This window comes from Nelumbo lutea, chromosome 4 (assembly GCF_056320005.1).
Source record: "Nelumbo lutea isolate HS-2025 chromosome 4, American lotus-T2T, whole genome shotgun sequence".
NCBI classification, from domain to species: Eukaryota; Viridiplantae; Streptophyta; class Magnoliopsida; order Proteales; family Nelumbonaceae; genus Nelumbo; species Nelumbo lutea.
Window position 1 is genome coordinate 30,501,150 of NC_142687.1, and position 18,523 is coordinate 30,519,672.

At 38.3% G+C, this 18,523-nt stretch overlaps 3 protein-coding genes across 4 annotated transcripts; all 3 read left to right on the forward strand.

Moving 5' to 3' along the window:
- Positions 1 to 4,541: 4,541 nt before the first annotated feature.
- Positions 4,542 to 7,395, forward strand: LOC148854938 (zinc finger CCCH domain-containing protein 15-like). 2 transcript variants are annotated; one of them, XM_088941248.1, is made up of 3 exons: positions 4,542 to 4,817; positions 5,310 to 6,082; positions 6,640 to 7,395. In XM_088941248.1, exons 2-3 carry the CDS (start codon positions 5,330 to 5,332, stop codon positions 6,934 to 6,936), a joined length of 1,050 nt encoding a protein of 349 aa, XP_088797374.1. In that variant the 5' UTR covers positions 4,542 to 4,817; positions 5,310 to 5,329; the 3' UTR covers positions 6,937 to 7,395. The 2 variants fall into 2 exon arrangements, with proteins under 2 accessions (XP_088797374.1, XP_088797373.1); XM_088941247.1 differs by having other exon boundaries at positions 6,637 to 7,389.
- A 2,146-nt stretch (positions 7,396 to 9,541) lies between these two features.
- LOC148854939 (11S globulin seed storage protein 1-like) lies at positions 9,542 to 11,948 on the forward strand. Its single transcript, XM_088981875.1, has 4 exons — positions 9,542 to 9,940; positions 10,061 to 10,677; positions 10,786 to 11,271; positions 11,394 to 11,948. The coding sequence occupies exons 1-4, from the start codon at positions 9,598 to 9,600 to the stop codon at positions 11,790 to 11,792; spliced, it is 1,845 nt and encodes a 614-aa protein (XP_088838001.1). The 5' UTR covers positions 9,542 to 9,597; the 3' UTR covers positions 11,793 to 11,948.
- A 1,067-nt stretch (positions 11,949 to 13,015) lies between these two features.
- LOC148854940 (nuclear transcription factor Y subunit C-7-like) lies at positions 13,016 to 18,023 on the forward strand. The gene is made up of 7 exons (XM_088981876.1): positions 13,016 to 13,194; positions 13,660 to 13,759; positions 13,838 to 13,905; positions 15,525 to 15,725; positions 17,092 to 17,217; positions 17,315 to 17,404; positions 17,573 to 18,023. Exons 1-7 carry the CDS (start codon positions 13,060 to 13,062, stop codon positions 17,573 to 17,575), a joined length of 723 nt encoding a protein of 240 aa, XP_088838002.1. The 5' UTR covers positions 13,016 to 13,059; the 3' UTR covers positions 17,576 to 18,023.
- Positions 18,024 to 18,523: the final 500 nt, after the last annotated feature.

The window sequence follows — 18,523 nt, forward strand, 5'->3', positions numbered from 1 at the left end:
AGAGTTCGGGTGGTCTCTTGGACAAATCACCCATTAGGAGAGTTCAGGTGATCTCTTGGACAAATCACCCACGCGATTTCCACAATAGGGTCTGTACGCAAGGCCACGGGCAAGGGAAGACAGGAGTCTCTTCCAGTGAAACGACCCGTGACGAGATCTTACGCACGGGCCCATAACATAGACCAGGTCATTGAACAATTTTGAGAAAGACACAAGAAAAGCCCAAACACAAGTGTTGACATTCTATAACAACTAGTGTAAGGGTGCGTATGCAAAGAAGGGTAAATATAAAATTGACATTATACAATTAAATTTTCATGAATGCACCAAAACCAAGACAGATATTCACTTTATAATAGTATAGATGCTATGGCTAGGGGATTCCAAGTTGGGGGATAATAGTTTAATCACGGATTTGGTATTACCTTCAAGTTGAATCAAACCTATGGACATGTCTTGAGCCAATTTTAGACTTTCCAAAATCCATGTTTATGAACTCTCAAAACACATCCTACGATGAAGTTCCTCACATAATTTCTAATTAGGATTTTTTTACCCTAATAACCCTTAAACTTTGCTAAAAAAACATTATAAACCCTAGAAAATTAAAGTGGCCAATTTCGTTCTCAAACTATGATGGAAAGTCCACTTTAACACAAAAATAAACCACGTTAGAGACATTAATGATAGATCCGTTAGACAATGAATAAAATAATAAAATCATACTTATGTGGCACTATTCAAGTTTGAAAATGCCACTTTAGATATTTAAAATCTATTAACTAAAAGATAAATATTAGGGTAAAATACAAAAATCTCTCCTGAAGTTTTTGACAATCATAAAAACCTCCCCTATAGTTTAGTTTTAGCAAAAACCTCTCCTCTATTTTTAGCAAAATCAACAAATACCTCCTTCCTGTCAATGACCAAGACAGAAAACGTTAAAGAGATTACCCTTTTTTTTCAAAATACATATTCTACCCTTTCTCGAACACTATTCATCTTCTTCCTCACACGCACAACAACAGCAGAATGGCAGTGCACTCCCCCCTCCAACCATCCCTCTTCTTTAATTTCCCTATGATTCTCTCTTTCTCTCTCCCCAGCAACGGCAAAATGGTGGTGCACTATTCATCTCTACATCTCCTCTTGTTTGTTAATGTTTCTGTCTCTATTGATGAAACTAATACCTTTCATCTCCCCAGATCACATTGACTTGCAAGATTGGAACGACCAGAGCAGCACCAAGAATCCAAGCAATCACAACGACATCAACTATCTGATTCCTCTGGTGATTCATCCCACTAGAAACCACAACCAACATATACTTTCTCCGGTCCTTCACAATCACTTCGCTCGAACTCCAATACTCATTGCTGAAATCTAAGCATGGTCGATAACCCAAACCATCTGGTTGCTTCCAAAACTTTGTTTCCTCACCGTCCTCCTCTTTGTGGCAAGCGTCCCCGTCATTTGATCCTAGACCCATCTGCGTAACCGAGTCCTTCCTCAAGATTAACGTCAGTGGCTGACCAACGAAGCATGGGTTGGGCGAGAAAGGCAATAGTGGGTCAAGATTGAAGCCCAACCTCAACATTCTGATGAAAGCAAATTGAATGTTGAGGTTGGGCGTTCCAATCTTGGTGTTGCTCTGGTCGTTCCAATCTTGTAAGTCAACGTGATCTGAGGAGATGAAAGGTAAACGAATCGAAAGATGAAACATTAATAAACAAGTAGAGCAAAGAATCGAAAGATGAAATTGTAAAATACACATTTACAAAAATCCCCTTTTACCAATGATTTTTTAAGGAACTTCTTTGTGGCTTATGTTTCGTTCTATTTTTCTTGATTTAAATCAGACAAATTGAAGAAGAAAGGGAGAGCAAGAGGAGATGCAGAGATGAATAGTGTACTGCCATTCTACCGTTGTTGGGGAGAGAGAGAATTAGAGGAAAATTAAAGAAGAGGGAAAGTTGGAGAGGGGAGTGCACAGTCATTCTGTTGTTGTGCGTGTAGGAAGAAGATGAATAGTGATCGAGAAAGGGTAAAATAGATATTTTGAAAAAATGGTCATCTTTTTAACGTTTTCCATCTTGGTCATTGACGGAAGGGAGGTATTTGTTGATTTTGTCAAAAATATAGGGGAGGTTTTTGCTAAAATGAAACTATAGGGGAGGTTTTTATGATTATCAGAAACTTCAAGGGAGGTTTTTGTATTTTACCCTAAATTTTATTAACTTTGAAGTAAACTAGTTCAAGGATATTATCAAATTTGAGTCATTAAATTAAGAATAATTAATTTAATAGTAAATAATTACAATAATTACGAACAAATTATTACTTAAACACTAACTTAATTATCTTAACTAATTGTAAGCTAACAATCACTTAATTAACTTAGTAACTCAAATTTACTTAATTTCTTTAATTACCTTTGTTACTTAATTTGCTTAATTAACATTAATTTAATTTACTTATTTACCTTAATTAGCTTTGTAATTTGATTACTCTATTTACTAAACTTAGTTTACTTAATTTACTTAATCAATTAATTATTTATTTAATTACATGATTTTAAAATCGCCATTGACCTAATTGGTCAAACCAGTTGACCTAAGAACCAGTCAACTACCTGATTCTATTTTGTAATTGCCCAAAATTTTTCAAAAAAAGTTAACTTGGTCAATAAAATGTTAGATCTAGACCGTTGAATTGCTAAAATTCCCATTGGATATTCTAGAGGGTGTTTGGTTTTGTTTACGTTTATTGAGGGTGCCAAATAGGCATCACTTCAGCATTTTCTCTCTTGCTCTTTTGCATGCACCAAAAATGAAAAAGTCAACTTTGTTTTATATGCATGTCAACTATTTGTGGAAGTTATTTTAAAGCTTCCACAAACGGCCAGGCGTTTTTCACTATTACACTAATGTGGAGCCTGATGGCGCCTAATTGTCATAAACGGCTGTAATTATTGCATTTCTCGATTTTACCTACAAATAAAGTACAAACATTTATTCAATAAACATAAATGAAACCAAACACATACCTAGTAATTTAACATTGATAGGAACGGATATATCATTCATGGAAAAAGGTTCTCAATGCACGGCTACGATGATGTGAGGTGCGCTCTATGAAGAATAAAGGGTTTTTAGTAGATAAGGGCAACCTTTTGCCCTTAATATCAATAAAAAATAATATTTTTACATATTAATCAAAATAGGATAGCTTTTTTATAAAAATATCAAGAAAGGGCAGTTTGACAATGTTGCTTGTCTTCCTCCTCCGGCCTTTGTATTCACATCCTAGAAAACAAACCGGCAGTGGGGCGTCTCCACCGTGACGTGGAGGAGTCGAACTCTTCATCTACATAGAGCAAGACAATCAAGGGTCTTCCAGCTTCAGTATCGGAAGCAGTTTCAGAAAGATTGAGCCCTCCGCTCATGAGAACGTTGTGACAAAATGCTGGCGAGGCTTGGGCGGAACACCATGGTGGCATCGGGTGGGGATGAACCCTCCACTCGTATCCTGTTTTGCACATCGGTATGGGCGAACAAGAGAAAGAAAGAGGAATGAAAGGACAATAGATTCATAAAGAATGGCCGGAATCTTATGATTCATTCGAATGAATGCAGAAATAGAGAAGGAAGATGAACACCACTTTCCTTTTTTATATTTTTACAAAAAAGATATCTCATTTTAGTTAATATTATAAAAATATTATTTTTTATTGACATTAAAGGCAAAATGTTGCCTTTATCTGCTATTCTCTCAAGAAAAAAGGGAGATCTGAACTCATAAGATCATCATCACATCACAGCCGGCTTCTTGTCCTTGATTTTACCTGAGTCGGTTTTAAATTACTGAAAAGCCCCGACCATTATAGTTAAGTGTAGAGTCTTGTTAGACTACTACTAATATAATAATAGTCTAGTAGACAAGTACCACTGCCAACGAAACATGACGGGATCTGCTCTGGGGGCGCCTCACAGGCGTATATCCACTATGCATTGGGAACATCCACTGCGAGTTACAAATACGGAAGATGTTTCCGATTTATGGTAGGATGTGCGTGTGAAGTTGGAGTGAAGCGCTCTGTGTGAGGAGCAGATCAGATCTCCATCTCACCATGAGACTGAGACCCACTAGTGAGACCCAACATATATAAGATGTGCGCCTGTGCGATGTGAAATTACGTTGGTAGAGGATTGGAAGGTGTTTGGTTGACAGGTGATCCGGACCCAACTTGGATCGTTGGGATCTCCTCAAAGCAAAAACCGTGCGAACACTCGTCCAGCTGCACATGGGAATATCTCTACTACATAAATTCATGGGAGATATTCCCCATATGCGGCTGGATGACCGTCGTCTTCATAAGAATGTTCGTACGCACGCCTTTCTGGTTTCGGGAAATTCCCGTCTCGGTTCGTTAGCTAACGGCCGTGGTAGAATCCGTTATGCCACGTCAGCTCGCGGTTATGTCTGAAGAACTGTTAACCCCGTTCATGTTCATTGGCGCGCCATTCCGTTTGTTGGAAAATGAAATCGGAATTCTAACTTCCTGCGGCTGTCTTGGTCTCCTTGCTATCAGGCAGCGGCAGGTATGTAATGTTTCCTCCATTGCTTCCTCTTTCCTAGAATCCTAGTGGACCTCTATATATAATCCATCTCTCTCCTCATTTCTCAATCTCCGCCTACTGGCAAAGATCTTTTTCACTTTCACACTTTTCTTCTCTCCTTCAATTCCTTCCTTCTCTTCTCTCGGTCTGAGAAAACAAGGAGGCAGCCTCCTCTGCTCTGCTCTTTCGCTCATTCAGGTGAACTTCTTGCTATCTTTACTTCTTTCCTTTCTTTCTTTCTTTCTAATTGTTGGTTAGAATTTGGAATTATTTAGTTGTTTTCTCGGCTGTTTAGAAGTTCTGACTAATGAACAATCTTGTGTTAGATCTGCTTTTTGAGATTTAATTTCTTCTAACCTCTCTATAGGTTTCTAATGTGTTCTCTGTTTCGTTTTAAGTTCCTCTGTTTTATTAATTCTACCGTGATATTTGGTTTCTGACATTTTTAATTTTTCCTTGCTTATAGATCTAGACATTATATCGACTCTTCAAATATTTTCCATCGGAAGCTTTGCCAAACTCTGTAACTTTCCGATAAAAGTAAAGAACAAACAGGAGATCGAGATTTAATTAATTTATTTTTTTTAACTTGATCATCTGCATTTAACTTATGGTAGAAAAACCCGAGATGTCGCAGGTTCTTATCACACAATTACTAAGGTTTTCTTTCTTTTTGTCTCCATTCCCTAGTGAGCGACATCCTTCGGCAAATGCAGAACGACACCCCCTACGCCGCCGGTGGCGGGAGCAACATTGCCGTTTCTTCACCTCCCCTATCACAAAAATCACAAATTAAGAAGCCGTCTCCAACACCTCAAAAGCAATCCGACGGAAGAAGTAGCCTGAACTCGCTCTATTCCATCTTCTCTTCAGAAACATCTCTGTCGAACTCCGTCTCACTCTCTCCTTCTGGCTACTCCTGCGATGGAGATACTAGCAACGCAATCACCATGGAAAATCGCCTCTACCTCGCCGGTCTCACCTTAGAATACCAACAATTGGTAAATCGGTACGGTTTATGCCTCAAGAATCTCCAAGAAACCGCCAATGAAGTCGAAGCTCTTCGTCAAGAAAACGCTAAACTCCAGATGGCCAACAAAGATCTGACCATGCGTTTGAGCATCTTGACTCAAGCTTCACTCCAGAGCTTAGCACAGGCTTCTCTCCAAAACTTGTGCAATCCCTCTAGTCTTCCACCTCTTTCCATGATTGATGAATTTCGCCGTCTCTGCGTTGGAGATAACTTGCGAAACAGTAGCGTTTCGGGCGAAATTTCGGATTCTAGTCCAACGGGTGTTATCGGGAGTAATCAATTTGAAAGTAGCACCAATCGCGTTTCGCTGCCGAAGAGTATCTCGGTTCGTTCAAGTGGTTACTTGAAGATGAATCAAGCTGGCGGGAGCAGTGGAAGCTCCACTCGCAACAACCGCCTTCGCGTTGCAAGTCCCGTCGTCAGTGAAACAGTAAAATATTAAAACCTCGTTAATTCCTTTATTTATTTTTCTAGTTTGTGTTCCTGGTTTTTTTTGTCTCTCTTGGTATAATTTTATATTACTTTCTTTAAAAGACTTCATACAATTTTGTTGTTATTTTTGGGAAAGTAAAGCCCACAGTCTTAATTCATTCATCATCAAAATTTATCTCACAACTGATTATTTACTTCATTTGTTGTTATTCATACAATTTTGTTGTTAGAAAAATAACATCATGTATTTACTTCATTTTCATCTTCAGTTTCGAAGATAGTCCTACCCTTAATGGTGTCAGTTGATTATTTAGACAAAATTCAGTTCTATTTGCTATATGAGGGTTGTCAAAATTGTTGATCAGTGGAAGAGGGTCAAGATTCATGGTATTTGCTATTATAATCTGCAAGTGTTGCTCTCCAATTACATTATAATAATAGTTAATTAAGTACCCATATATAGCAAGATTCAGGATAATTAACTAATGGAGATTGTGGTAACCATTGACGATTAATTCCTGCTACTACTCATTTCTGATGTGTGTGATGCAGCAGCGTGTGTATGTGCCGAGAGGGAAGAAGGAGGAAGACGTGCTGGAGTTCGAGGTCTACAACCAAGGGATGTTCAAGACGGAGCTTTGCAACAAGTGGCAGGAAACTGGGACATGTCCGTATGGGGAGCACTGCCAGTTTGCTCACGGCATTGGCGAACTCCGCCCGGTTATCCGACACCCGCGGTACAAGACTGAGGTCTGCCGGATGGTGTTAGCCGGTGAGACTTGCCCATACGGCCACCGCTGCCACTTCCGTCATGCGCTCACTGAACAGGAGAAGCTGGTGGGACACATTTAGTTAGATCGACGGCGCAACAGAGATCAATGTAATGATGCCAATACAGGGAGAGAAGGAAAACAAAGGAACAGTAACATTGAACAAGTTGAGATGTATGTATAGTTCCAGTGATAAGAAAAAGCACTAATAATAACCATGATAAGAATAATTAGTATAACAAAGAAATATAAATATAGTTATATCTAGGGGGTATGGGCGGATTAATGGTTGTATGAATTGAATAATTGTTGAGAGAATTGTAAATGCCAGCGGTGGGGTTGGAAGTAGAGACAGATTAAACTCTATTCTTTCAGTTTTGGGCAGGGGCTCGTGATTGTGTAACACAGCTGCTGCAGCGTTTTTTTTCTCATTCTTTTTCTCGTTTTTGAGGAACCCAGCCAAAACCAAATCAATCTTATGTAACCATCATATTTGATAATTGATACCAACAGAGTAAGTAATGATATTCAATTGGTGTAAATGTGTAATCATTCATGGCCAAATCCACTCTCCGTCTCTCTTATATTTCAGATTTTTACGATGTTAATTGCTTCCAATTTTTTTTTTTTGCTGATCTGGTTGTTTTTGTTATACATGTTGGCAAATCGTATAAGTGAAATGGGATGTGGTCTGCACCACATGTGGTTGGTAAGGATGGAAGTTAGGCCGAGTCAGGTTGGGTTGAGATCATTCCTAGTCCAATGGGAGATTTTGAACATAGGTCCATCAATACGGGTCTGACTTGATGGACCTAAATATATTGGGCCGGTTATTTTTGGTTTAACACCAGTTTTACCTTATTTTAAACTAATTCAGACTTAACCCGATAACATTATATCTATTTATATATATATATATATATATATATATATATATATATATATATATATTTCTTTATTTATCTTTTAAAAGAATATTAGTTCACGCAGCAACGCATCCAGCATCGATACTGTTAAATTAAGTTTGTAAAAACTAACCTGATGGGCCAGGTGAGGCCGATTAACAGCCCAAGCTGTCAAATTTGGACAGTTTTTTCTCAGCTTCAACCTAATCCATTTTATAGGTTGGATTATTAAGTTTTTTTCTTTTTCCCTTTATTTTTCGGGGGCGGGGGCCCGGGGCGTTGGTATTAAGTCACAACTGAACATGATAATTTGGGTTGGATGAGTTGGGATTGTGGCCCAGTCATTAAAGTTGAATTGTACGTCAGCACTACTGACTTCAGGAAAACTTTTGTTATAGGCAAACAAAACTTTAAAATATAAAACATAGAGTAGTGGTTAGTATACAAAAGAATATATATTTGCTAGTCTTCTTCATTAGACGCTAACCTACACCTTTGGTTTCAGCATTCAGCACCAAAGGACATTAATAGAGGAGTTAGGCTGTAGGTTAGAGTCTTTCTTATTCTTATTTAATTAATTTGATTTTTTATATCTCCAATTGTATAGAAACTATATATATGTTCCTACTTTAGTCTCCTTGTTGATTCTCAAGTACTACCAGTCACAAGTCGCTTCATTAACTTTAAAAGTTTAAAAGCTATGTCGTCAAATCGCTAGTTGATCATTCACATCATTAGTGGAAGTTTTTCTTTTCTTGTTTGTTTTCAGGTGGAATTAATGAATCCAACACAAGTTCATGAAAAATATATATTTAAATAATTACATGAATTTGTCCATAGAATCTTAATAAAGGGGCCAGAAAACCGGGAAAAAAAAGGAAGATTGCTGATCCAACTGGCAAGGCATGTAACTGGTAAGATCAGAGAGAGCTACCATATTAGTCTTGTGCGCAATTACTTCTGTTGTCGTTCCAACTAGACAAGGCATGTCTAACCAATCAATAATCGAGTAAATACATCAGCAATCCATACAACTGGTAACTGGTAATATCCACGTGGCAACCACCCTGGAGGTTATATAGATCTATATGGCAGATGCCTATTGGTCCTAAACTGCCACAGGAAAAGAATACAAGCTTGGCTTCCCATGCAATGAATATCTAGGGGTGTCCTGCTGGTGAATTGTATCTGGGACTCTGGGCTGGAGCTAGGGATAAACTTGGGCCTTGTAACCCAACCCAAGATCGAAATGCTTTGTTAAAGGCCTGACTGGGTGTCAAACTGGGAAGCCTGCTGAATTGTCTTTTATGCATGAAGCGGTGGCCGGTGGGGCCAATAAACCACAAAATGTCGTAAAATACGTCTGATGACAAGAGCAGTAGGTGACAGGAATGGTTATACTGTTTCATTTTTCCTTGGATGGTCTACGGTCTACCCATGATTCTCATAAATCCAATTTTTGGAGTCATGGTGTAACCCAAATTGATGAATCAACGCACCATATCCGTGCCATCGTGTAGGGCTTATTTTAGATGATAGACACTATAAATCATCAGAAAATCTCTTCAAATGTGGACATAGGACAGTGTAACATTTACACTTGTTTGAAGTATAAAGTCATGAATGCACCATCCCTGATCCAAAGAGGTATATGTGTTGGCCAAAATGCCAAATTGCCAAGGTAGCCATGCAATGTGAAGAGTGGCTGAAGAGCATCATTGAAAGGTGTCAATTCCTAACTCACCAATCCTTTCTATAAATACCCAACCATGCATCCCATTCGCCACTTCACCTCGGCTCCGCAGTGCAAAGCTTCTCTTGACTTGTTTCTTTACATTATGGCTAAATCTTTTGTGCTTTCTCTTAGCCTTTGTCTCTTTATTTTGTTTCATGGCTGCCTAACACTAGCAAGGCAGTACAAATTAGATGAAGGCTACATTCAGCTCCGTCGACGTCAGTTTCAAGGAGAACAACAACAGAGTGAGTGCCAGATCAATAATCTTGATGCCCTTGAACCCTCTCGTAGGATTGAGGCTGAGGCTGGACGTCTTGAAATTTGGGACGGCAACAATGAACAGTTCCGATGTGCTGGGGTCGCAGCTTATCGTGTTACTATTCAGCCAAAGGGTCTTTCCTTACCAGTCTACCAAAATACACCTCAAATCATCTATATTGTCCAAGGTGATCAGCTCTCTATTACATCCATATATATTAGCATTGCTACGTACAATCTAGCTATTTAAATTTTCTTTTTTTTATATTATATATATTTGTTATGACTTAGTCGAAATCCATGCACAGGTAGGGGAGTTCTAGGATTATCAATCCCTGGCTGCCCTGAAACATTCCAATCATCATTTGAACAATATCAGCAATCTGAGGAAGGTGAAGAAGATGATGAAGCCTACAGTAGTAGTCAAGGATCAAAGGATCAAGGTGGTAAAAGTCAACAATCGAAGGACCCAAGTAGTAGAAGCCAAGAATCCGAGGATCAACACAGTAGACACCAAGGTAGCAAAAGTCAACAATCAAAGGATCAGAGCAGTAGAAGTCAAAGATCTGAGGATGAGGATCAGGATCAACAGAGCGGACGCCAAGGTAGCAAAAGTCAACAATCAGAGGATCAAAGCAGCAGAAGCCAAAGATCCCAGGATCAACACAGTAGAAGCCAAAGAAGCAAAAGCCAACAGTCGGAGGATCAAAGCAGTAGAAGCCAGCAAAGATCCCATGATCAACACAGCAGAAGCCAAAGATCTGGGGATTTTTACCAAAAGTTGAGATTCTTCAAGGAGAAAGATATCCTTTTTGTGCCACAAGGAGTTGCCTATTGGGCCTATAATGATGGCGATACACCAATTGTTGCAATTTCCATCATCGACACCAGGAACGATTTCAACCAGCTTGATGATGAAGTGAGAGTAAGGAAGCTAACCCACTATCATACGTTTATATTATTATGCATGGATCGATGTATATATAAAATCCAAGGCTAGCTTACAATTGATTTCATATTTATGCATGTTAAGAATTTCTGGCTTGCTGGTAATGTACAAGACCAAGACCAAGACCAAGAGGAACAACAACAACAACAGAAACAGAAACAAAGAAGATCATCGTCATCTAGGAGTGAGAAAGTTGGACAACAAAGCTCTAGCAGCGTATTCAGTGGCTTTGATACTGAGATATTAGCTCAAGCATTTGGTGTGACAAAGAAAACAGTGAGAAAGCTACAAGGAGAAAATGACCAACGGGGGCCTATCATTCAAGTTGAAAGAGAACTTCGGGTGATAAGATCAATATTGAGTGATGAAGAGGAAGAAAGACAACAAGAAAAGAATACAAATGGCTTAGAGGAGGGTCTTTGCAACATGAGGCTCATACATAATATTGGAAAAGCCACGAGTTCTGACGTATACACACCATTTGGAGGACGTGTTGCCACCCTCAACAGCCAAAGCCTCCCTATTCTTGGCTACTATCAACTTAGTGCTGAGAGAGGCCATCTCTACAAGGTGATTAATAAGCACAAATCTTTTTCTCTCTATTAGTTTTGATTGAATTATTTTTAACGTTGGTGATTTGTGCTTGGTGGAACTAATTACTAATGCTCTTTTGTCATTGATAATTTGTACAGAATGCTCTTTTGTCTCCTCATTGGAATATAAACGCACACAGTGTGATGTACGTGATTAGGGGTGAAGCTCGGGTTCAAATCGTTGGAAACTCTGGTCAGACTGTCTTTGATGGGCAACTCTGTGAGGGCCAATTGGTCATTGTTCCACAAAACTTCGTTGTAGTGAAGCAGGCAGGGGATAATGGGTTTGAATGGGTTTCAGTTAAGACTAGTGACAATGCAATGACTAGTCCACTTGTTGGAAGAACTTCAGCAATTAGGGCCATGCCAGAAGAGGTCCTTATGCACTCCTACCAGATTTCCAGAGAGGAAGCAAGGAAGTTGAAGTACAACAGAGAGGAAATGTCTATCCTGTCTCCAAATTTTGAGTCGATGGATGGAAAGTTTTCTATGATGTAAAATGATATATAGGACATGAAGGCAAATTAGGTTAAGAATTAATAATGGAGCTTTACATCAAAAATCTTCAACTTTGTATTAAGATAAGAGTTATGTAACTTTGCCTTCACGGCACGGGGTACCCCGTAATAAATAAAAAGTACAAATTTTCTCACACTCCTTTTGGACTTTAATTTGAACTTTATTACTAGTTGGGCCTCTTATAGACCACTGTGCAACAATGATATTAACAAGGCATATAACTACTGGAACCGGATCACTACTTTTGCAACCCACATACATGTTCATCTCACCCATCCAAATTTTATCCCACAAAGCCCAACATGATCTAGCTAATAAAGGAAATTGAAAGACACTGAACTGAGGACTAATGCCTCATGCCTGCTGGTTCCTGCTATGAGATTAGGGATGGAGATTTCCAGATCAACCTGTATCCATTAGGATGGTTTGGGATTGGCAATGGGCCGGAAATATGATCCTTGCCCCGTTGCCTAAAAGAAACCAGCAGCAATGTGAAAGGGTTGGCAATTCAAAGGCTTGATGATCTGGGTTGGCCAGATCATTCCTCCACGTGGATGACATAAGAGAAGAAGCCTACTTGACCCAATTAGACCGTCTTTAATTAATTGTATTCAGTGATAATATAGCCTCAAATAATGTCATTTATTTAATAAATACTATAAATAATTCTAACCAATCCATCAATTAGGTGGTATTTATCAATACTTATGAAGGGGTTTTGATTGGTCAAACCTCTTGTATGATATAAGGGCTATAGCCCAGGTGGAGCTTTGGGCCTAATATATATTGTGTGTTTGCGGGCCAGACCGCCTTCGGGACTTCATAGTTATTCATTCCATCCTCATGTAGCTTTGGAATTTGGAGGTATATCGATAAACTTCTAGCTTAAAGATGAAAGGGGGATTTCATGAAAAATAAGGATGCAGGAGAGTTAAAAAGAAAAGGTAGCAATTAAGAGAAAATGAGGGTGGCCTAGAAGAAAGTAGAAACGTTCTCAATGAATCTGATTTCAGTGGAAGAAATCAGGGAAATAAATGAACTAAAACCGACTTCACATGTTACTCTATCCCTCTCCTATCTTTTTTGACATCAAATGCTAACTTCCAGCTTCATATTAACTTTAATTTTAAATGCTGATTTCTATTTTTAGCTCACTAGCTAGAGCTTATCATTGTCTATTTAAGGACACAAGCTTCGTTGTTGCATCAAACCAAAATATCAAAGAGCTAGCCAGAGGAGGTCAGCGATGGAGTTCAACAATCAATCCCTGCAATTCAATGCTGCTCCTACTGCTTCTCCCTTCATGCCGCTGCAGCACAACTTCATGCAAATGCAAGTGCCTCCCCGTTTATTGCCTCGTAACCCGCAAGACCCACATCAGGTGACAGAGCAGACCTTTCAAACTTTACTCTCTCTCTCTCTCTCTCTCTCTTCTTATTACATTTTGACATTCTATTTCATATTCTCTCTACATTATAATGAAAATAGTCTGGAATCAGAATTAATAGAGGTTTATTCTGATTTTAACTGTTTGATTGGGTAGAATTGGATCGCAATTCCAATCCTATTTCCATTCTTGATAGAATGGCACTTCCCATCTGAGCGAATGGTCATTCTCTCCCCACCCCCTTTCTTTGATAATACATTCCAATCAATTCTAATCTAAATCAAACAGACAGGAAGAATAGACCATTGGGATTCCAAAACTTCAAATCAAAGGGACCCAATTTCATTTGTACTTCTCTTATTCCATTTTAACACATTCTATCATACCCTCTCTCTCTCTCTCTCGTTCTGTGTTTGTGTATCAAGTAGTAATGTAAATGAGTTTTATATATTCTCCCAGATGGAAGGAGAGGGTATAGAACTTACTCTAGAAGAACTACGAAGGCAGAATTTGCGCTTGTTTTGGCAACAACAACTTTTTGAAATCAATCAGATTACAGGTCATTTTTTAAGATTTTGCGTTTTTTATTTATTTCTTTTTCGTTAATATATACTAAGGTTGGGATTTTGTTTTGTAGAGATTAAGCAACACCAGCTGCCACTAGCAAGGATCAAGAGGGTTATGAAAACCGATGAGGATGTGAAGGTTTGCTGCCTATACGTGCTGAAATAATGAATATTAGTAACCAGAAAACTTTCATACTTGCTAGCTATTTAACTTAATTAGTCTGCATCTCTTAAGCTTTAGAAAGCTCAAATAAATTGAGTCCTCTGAGGCAAGGCCCAAATTAGAACTTTCTGAGAAGGCCAAAATATCCTTATATGGGGGAACTTTCCTACTGACCACATACCTAGCTAGAGGATTTTAAGTCCAATGAGCATGTGGGGGAACTTTTCAACACTGAAGACTAGTTTTGAGGGGTGTCATCTCTTCTTTTTTATGATTGCCAGGTGTTTTGTCCCAGCTAGTTTGATCAACAAAGAGTAAATAGGTATGATGAAAAATAAAATAAAATTTAGGGTAAAAGAATTAAACCTCTCCCTTGATATTTCTTGTAAATACTAAAACCTTCCCTCTTTTTTTCAAATTGGACTAAATCCTCTCCTCCCAAGATTATATCTAATGGAATCATCAAAAAGTCTCTTTTGCCCTTGTTAAATCTTCAACACAAAAGTTGGGTCCTTCTCAGACACTTTTGATAACTCCAACAGTCACCGTTTGACGTATGTCTTTCACAGCAAAACGATCGGGTGGAGGGTATTCATAGAAAGTCTCCACCACCATGGGCTTTGTTTAATAAAGGGAAATTCTAGATTAGTATCATATATTTTGGGTCTAGTGCCACTTTGGTCCCCAAACTTTAAAACATAACAATTTAGTACCCAAACTTTCAAAACATGCCAATCTAGTACCTGCCATTAACCAGTCATTAAATGCCATTTGAAAAGATACAAATACCCTTCAAGTGTCATCTAATTCTCTTTATCAATCATCCAAACGTTGAGAAAAAAATGAACAGTCTCAAATCCTTGCCTCTTCTATTCACGAAAGTTGGATTACGTCTTAATGGGCATTCTGATGACCCCAACTTTTTTGAACATAAGAAATAAGAATTTGGGACTGTTCATTTTTTGTCAATGTTTGGATAATTAATAAAGAGAATTAGATGACACTTGAAGGATATTTGTGTCTTTTCAAATGATACTTAATGACTGATTAACGGACTGATTGATTATTAGATTGACACATTTTGAAAGTTTAAATACTAAATTATCGCATTTTAAAGTTCAAAGACCAAAATAGCACTAAACCCAAAGTATATGATATTAATCTGAAATTTTCCCTTTTGGGCTCCTTATCAAGCTCTTTACCAGACCACTAATACATTTAACCAGCAAGATAATAAAGAGATGCATTGTCCATTATCCATTACAAGCTATTGACTGGGTTTCATTTCCGTCGATCGTCACACATGGCCTAAGGATGTAAAGGGGTAAAGTTGGGATTAAAAAAATTAGTATCATATTCTACGAATTTTTATCAGATTGTTAAAGGAGAGGAGGTATTTGTCTGATGACATGAGCCAACAAGGTCTAATTAAAAAAAATGAGGGGAAATTTAAGTATTTACATAAAAAATGAAAGGAGGTTTTAGGTCTTTTATATACATAGAGAATGGTGATATATTATGATTATATACATATACGTTATGGAATAATGGGATTCTGAGCTGTTTCTTATTATTAATTGAATTTCTACCACCAGATGATAAGTGCAGACACTCCAGTCCTGTTTGCAAAAGCTTGTGAGCTTTTTATTCTGGAACTTACACTACGATCATGGTTCCGGGCTGAAGATAGTAAGAGGCGAGTCCTGCAGAGGTCTGACATTGCACATGCTGTTACTCATTCTGAGGTTCTTGATTTCTTATTCGATATTGTTCCAACAGAAGAAGCTGAAGCCAAGGTGCTTTTGATTTTGTACATTCTCTGTGTGTATTTTTTATTATTATTATTATTATTATTATTATTAAAATAAATTTCTTAAACTAATTTTATCATTTAATTAATTATCTAATGCTATCCTTATTGTTAGATTATTGTCTAATGCTATCCTTACTGTTTTAAAAAACTACCATCACCATTAATACATTGACAGAATGGCTAAAATGCCCGTTTTACCCTTCTTCCTCTTCTTTCTCCTGTTCTTTTGCAACTGGAACCAGCGGTGGTAGCAATTTCCTCACTAGGGCATACTTGTCTCAAAGAGTACCAACAGATCTCAGTACCTACATCAAAATGGCGGATGACGACCGGATCTCAGATCTGAGTATTTCTCAGATCTCATATTTGGGCTTGCTGAATCTAAGAGATATTCAGATCTGGGTTCCTTCTAGGATCTAGACTTGCCGAGGGAGTAGAGGAGATGTGTGAGTTGCCAAGAATAGGGTTATGGTGCACAGTGGAGGCGCCAGATTTTCCCCATGCCATAACCAACGGAGAACGGAGAAACAACTCCCTCCACAGAGAAATGGTGGGCGGTTTACTTGTGGGTTCAGATGCAACCGCATGGTCGCCGGCATCAGCCGAGTCACCGAGATCAATCTCGACTGACCTGGGTATACTAGTTCCCTCTCTTCCTCCACCTGGAACCTCCCTTACTGGAAATCCCTGTGGGTTTCGTTGTTGCAGATCGTTGTTCTCCCCTGCATCCAAAACCTATAGTCTGTGTCTCATCTTGATGGTGTCAAGAGGCATTGTGATCAACATTGAGACACAGCTTTCCATGGATGCGCTCACCCTTGAACTGCCACCACTGCCTTCATATCTGATCGGGAGATGCCACCGTTACTGCTCTTCCACACCATGCCATATACCGACATGCCAGTGAAGTATGTGCAGATGGCGATGAGACAAGTGGCGGTGATTGCAATGAGCTAAGGTCATTTCAGCGTAGTGAGACAAGCAACGCCAAAGGGAGAGAGAACGAAGGGGCCGGAGGTGGAAAGGGCAATCGCCTCCACTGGTTAAAGACCAACTTTTTGCTGCTGCTGAAAGGAAGAAGACGAAAGGGTGAAATTGAATTAAAAAAAAAAAGATATCCATTACATGTGAAAGAATTTTGACAAAATATTAGCGGGTGTTTAATGATAAAAACAGAGTTAGTCAATTGTCATAAACATTAGTACTGTTAGATAATAATCAAACAGTAAACAGTAAAGACATGATATACTTGGTCAATTAGCTAAATCATAAGGGTGGAGATAATTCCCCACTTTGATAATAATATATGCAAAATCCATGCATATATTACTGATCCATAAATTTTCTAGGAAGACAAGAGTGAGAAGGCTGAAAAGACTGAGAAGACTGAGGGTGGAATTCAAACTCTTCCATACAACAATGAAGTGAACTTTCCAATGATGGACGTGAATCAGTTCCACCAGAATTTCATTGGGGTTAGTTAAAGAACTTATATGGTTCTTTGTAATTTGATGCCATCAACAGCTTATATACAAATTTTGTTTGAAACTTTTGTGTTTGTATGTATTTTAGGACTTGATGGCCGCAGAGCAAATTCCTCAAAACTTTATGTTTCAGCAACCATCACCCTCTACCCAATTCATCTATGAACCTCCTCCCCAGGTGGGATCAAAACTTTCAATTAATAATGTATCTTGTGTTGTTATTAGTCTGCACTGATCTTTAGACCCTATTTCCAACTATTGCATTCTTAGGCTTTTCTTATTTGAAGGGAGCTAATCCAAATGAAATGTCTAGTTTTTGACAGATGATATTCACTTTAATTTGCAGTGAGGAGAGATCAGGATTGATGAAAAGCTAAGCGAGGTGAACAAGTGCACTTCTGTGATGATCCTCAAGATCATGTTCAAAGAATAAAAACTGCAAGTTCTTGTTCGTAAGAAATGATCCTCTTACTGGACGAAATAAAGAGACCAAAGTTTCTTCATGAATAGACTCATCGCCTTTCTCATTTCAGATGATCCATCTACCTAAATAATATATATAATTAAACAAGCTGGGTCATTGGCCCATCCAATTCTCAAGTCTGGAACAGGCCTTTTTATCGGAAGGTTTTGGGCCTTTAGGCCCAAGGCAAAGGAATGAGAATGGGAACTAGTTATATTTGTATTGTACATCAGGGATGAGAAGTAACAAATCTAAAGAAACAAAATCATGTGGTTGCGACTAAAATCGCCAGTTGGATTTAATCAAATGAAATTAAAATGGGTGTGTGTATCATTCATGACGCAGGATTTGTCAAGTCTAACCATTCAACCAATTCCATCCCGGAGTTATTAACTGCTCATTATTTTTGTTTTCTAATTCGAAGAAGATCGAATATGACAAAATCTTCTTCAACGTTAATTCAATTACCCGAATCACTTTTCTATCTCTTTTATACGTGTGTCCAACTCTGGAGACCGGATCTAGTAGGCACAATATAACAAAAGTGTCAAAAGTGGTTTTTTATATTTTTTCAAGACTAAGCTGGGGATATATTATTAAGGGACATGTGTCAACTTTGTGCCTACCTGATCCTAACTACCAACTCTCATCCATGTTACTGATGGATGTATTTAAGCCATATTTGGTTTCCATGAATGAAAATGGAATTGAATTTTGTCCTACCTTAATTTCTTATAATTCAAATGACGAGAACCCTAGAACCCTATGGATTTTAAATTTACAAAAAAAAAATGGAACTTAAGGTTTAAAATATTTTACCCTGCAAATTCTATT

What these genes read in the sequence shown, in the direction of transcription:
- LOC148854938 (XM_088941247.1), top strand. Translation starts at nt 5,330, where the DNA reads ATGCAGAACGACACCCCCTACGCCGCCGGTGGCGGGAGCAACATTGCC. An exon ending in GTCCCGTCGTCAGTGAAACA is followed by an intron (nt 6,083 to 6,636) that starts GTAAAATATTAA and finishes TGTGTGATGCAG; the next exon opens with CAGCGTGTGTATGTGCCGAG.
- LOC148854939 (XM_088981875.1), top strand. Translation starts at nt 9,598, where the DNA reads ATGGCTAAATCTTTTGTGCTTTCTCTTAGCCTTTGTCTCTTTATTTTG. An exon ending in AATCATCTATATTGTCCAAG is followed by an intron (nt 9,941 to 10,060) that starts GTGATCAGCTCT and finishes ATCCATGCACAG; the next exon opens with GTAGGGGAGTTCTAGGATTA. An exon ending in AGAGAGGCCATCTCTACAAG is followed by an intron (nt 11,272 to 11,393) that starts GTGATTAATAAG and finishes TAATTTGTACAG; the next exon opens with AATGCTCTTTTGTCTCCTCA.
- LOC148854940 (XM_088981876.1), top strand. Translation starts at nt 13,060, where the DNA reads ATGGAGTTCAACAATCAATCCCTGCAATTCAATGCTGCTCCTACTGCT. An exon ending in ACCCGCAAGACCCACATCAG is followed by an intron (nt 13,195 to 13,659) that starts GTGACAGAGCAG and finishes ATATTCTCCCAG; the next exon opens with ATGGAAGGAGAGGGTATAGA. An exon ending in TCCACCAGAATTTCATTGGG is followed by an intron (nt 17,218 to 17,314) that starts GTTAGTTAAAGA and finishes TATGTATTTTAG; the next exon opens with GACTTGATGGCCGCAGAGCA.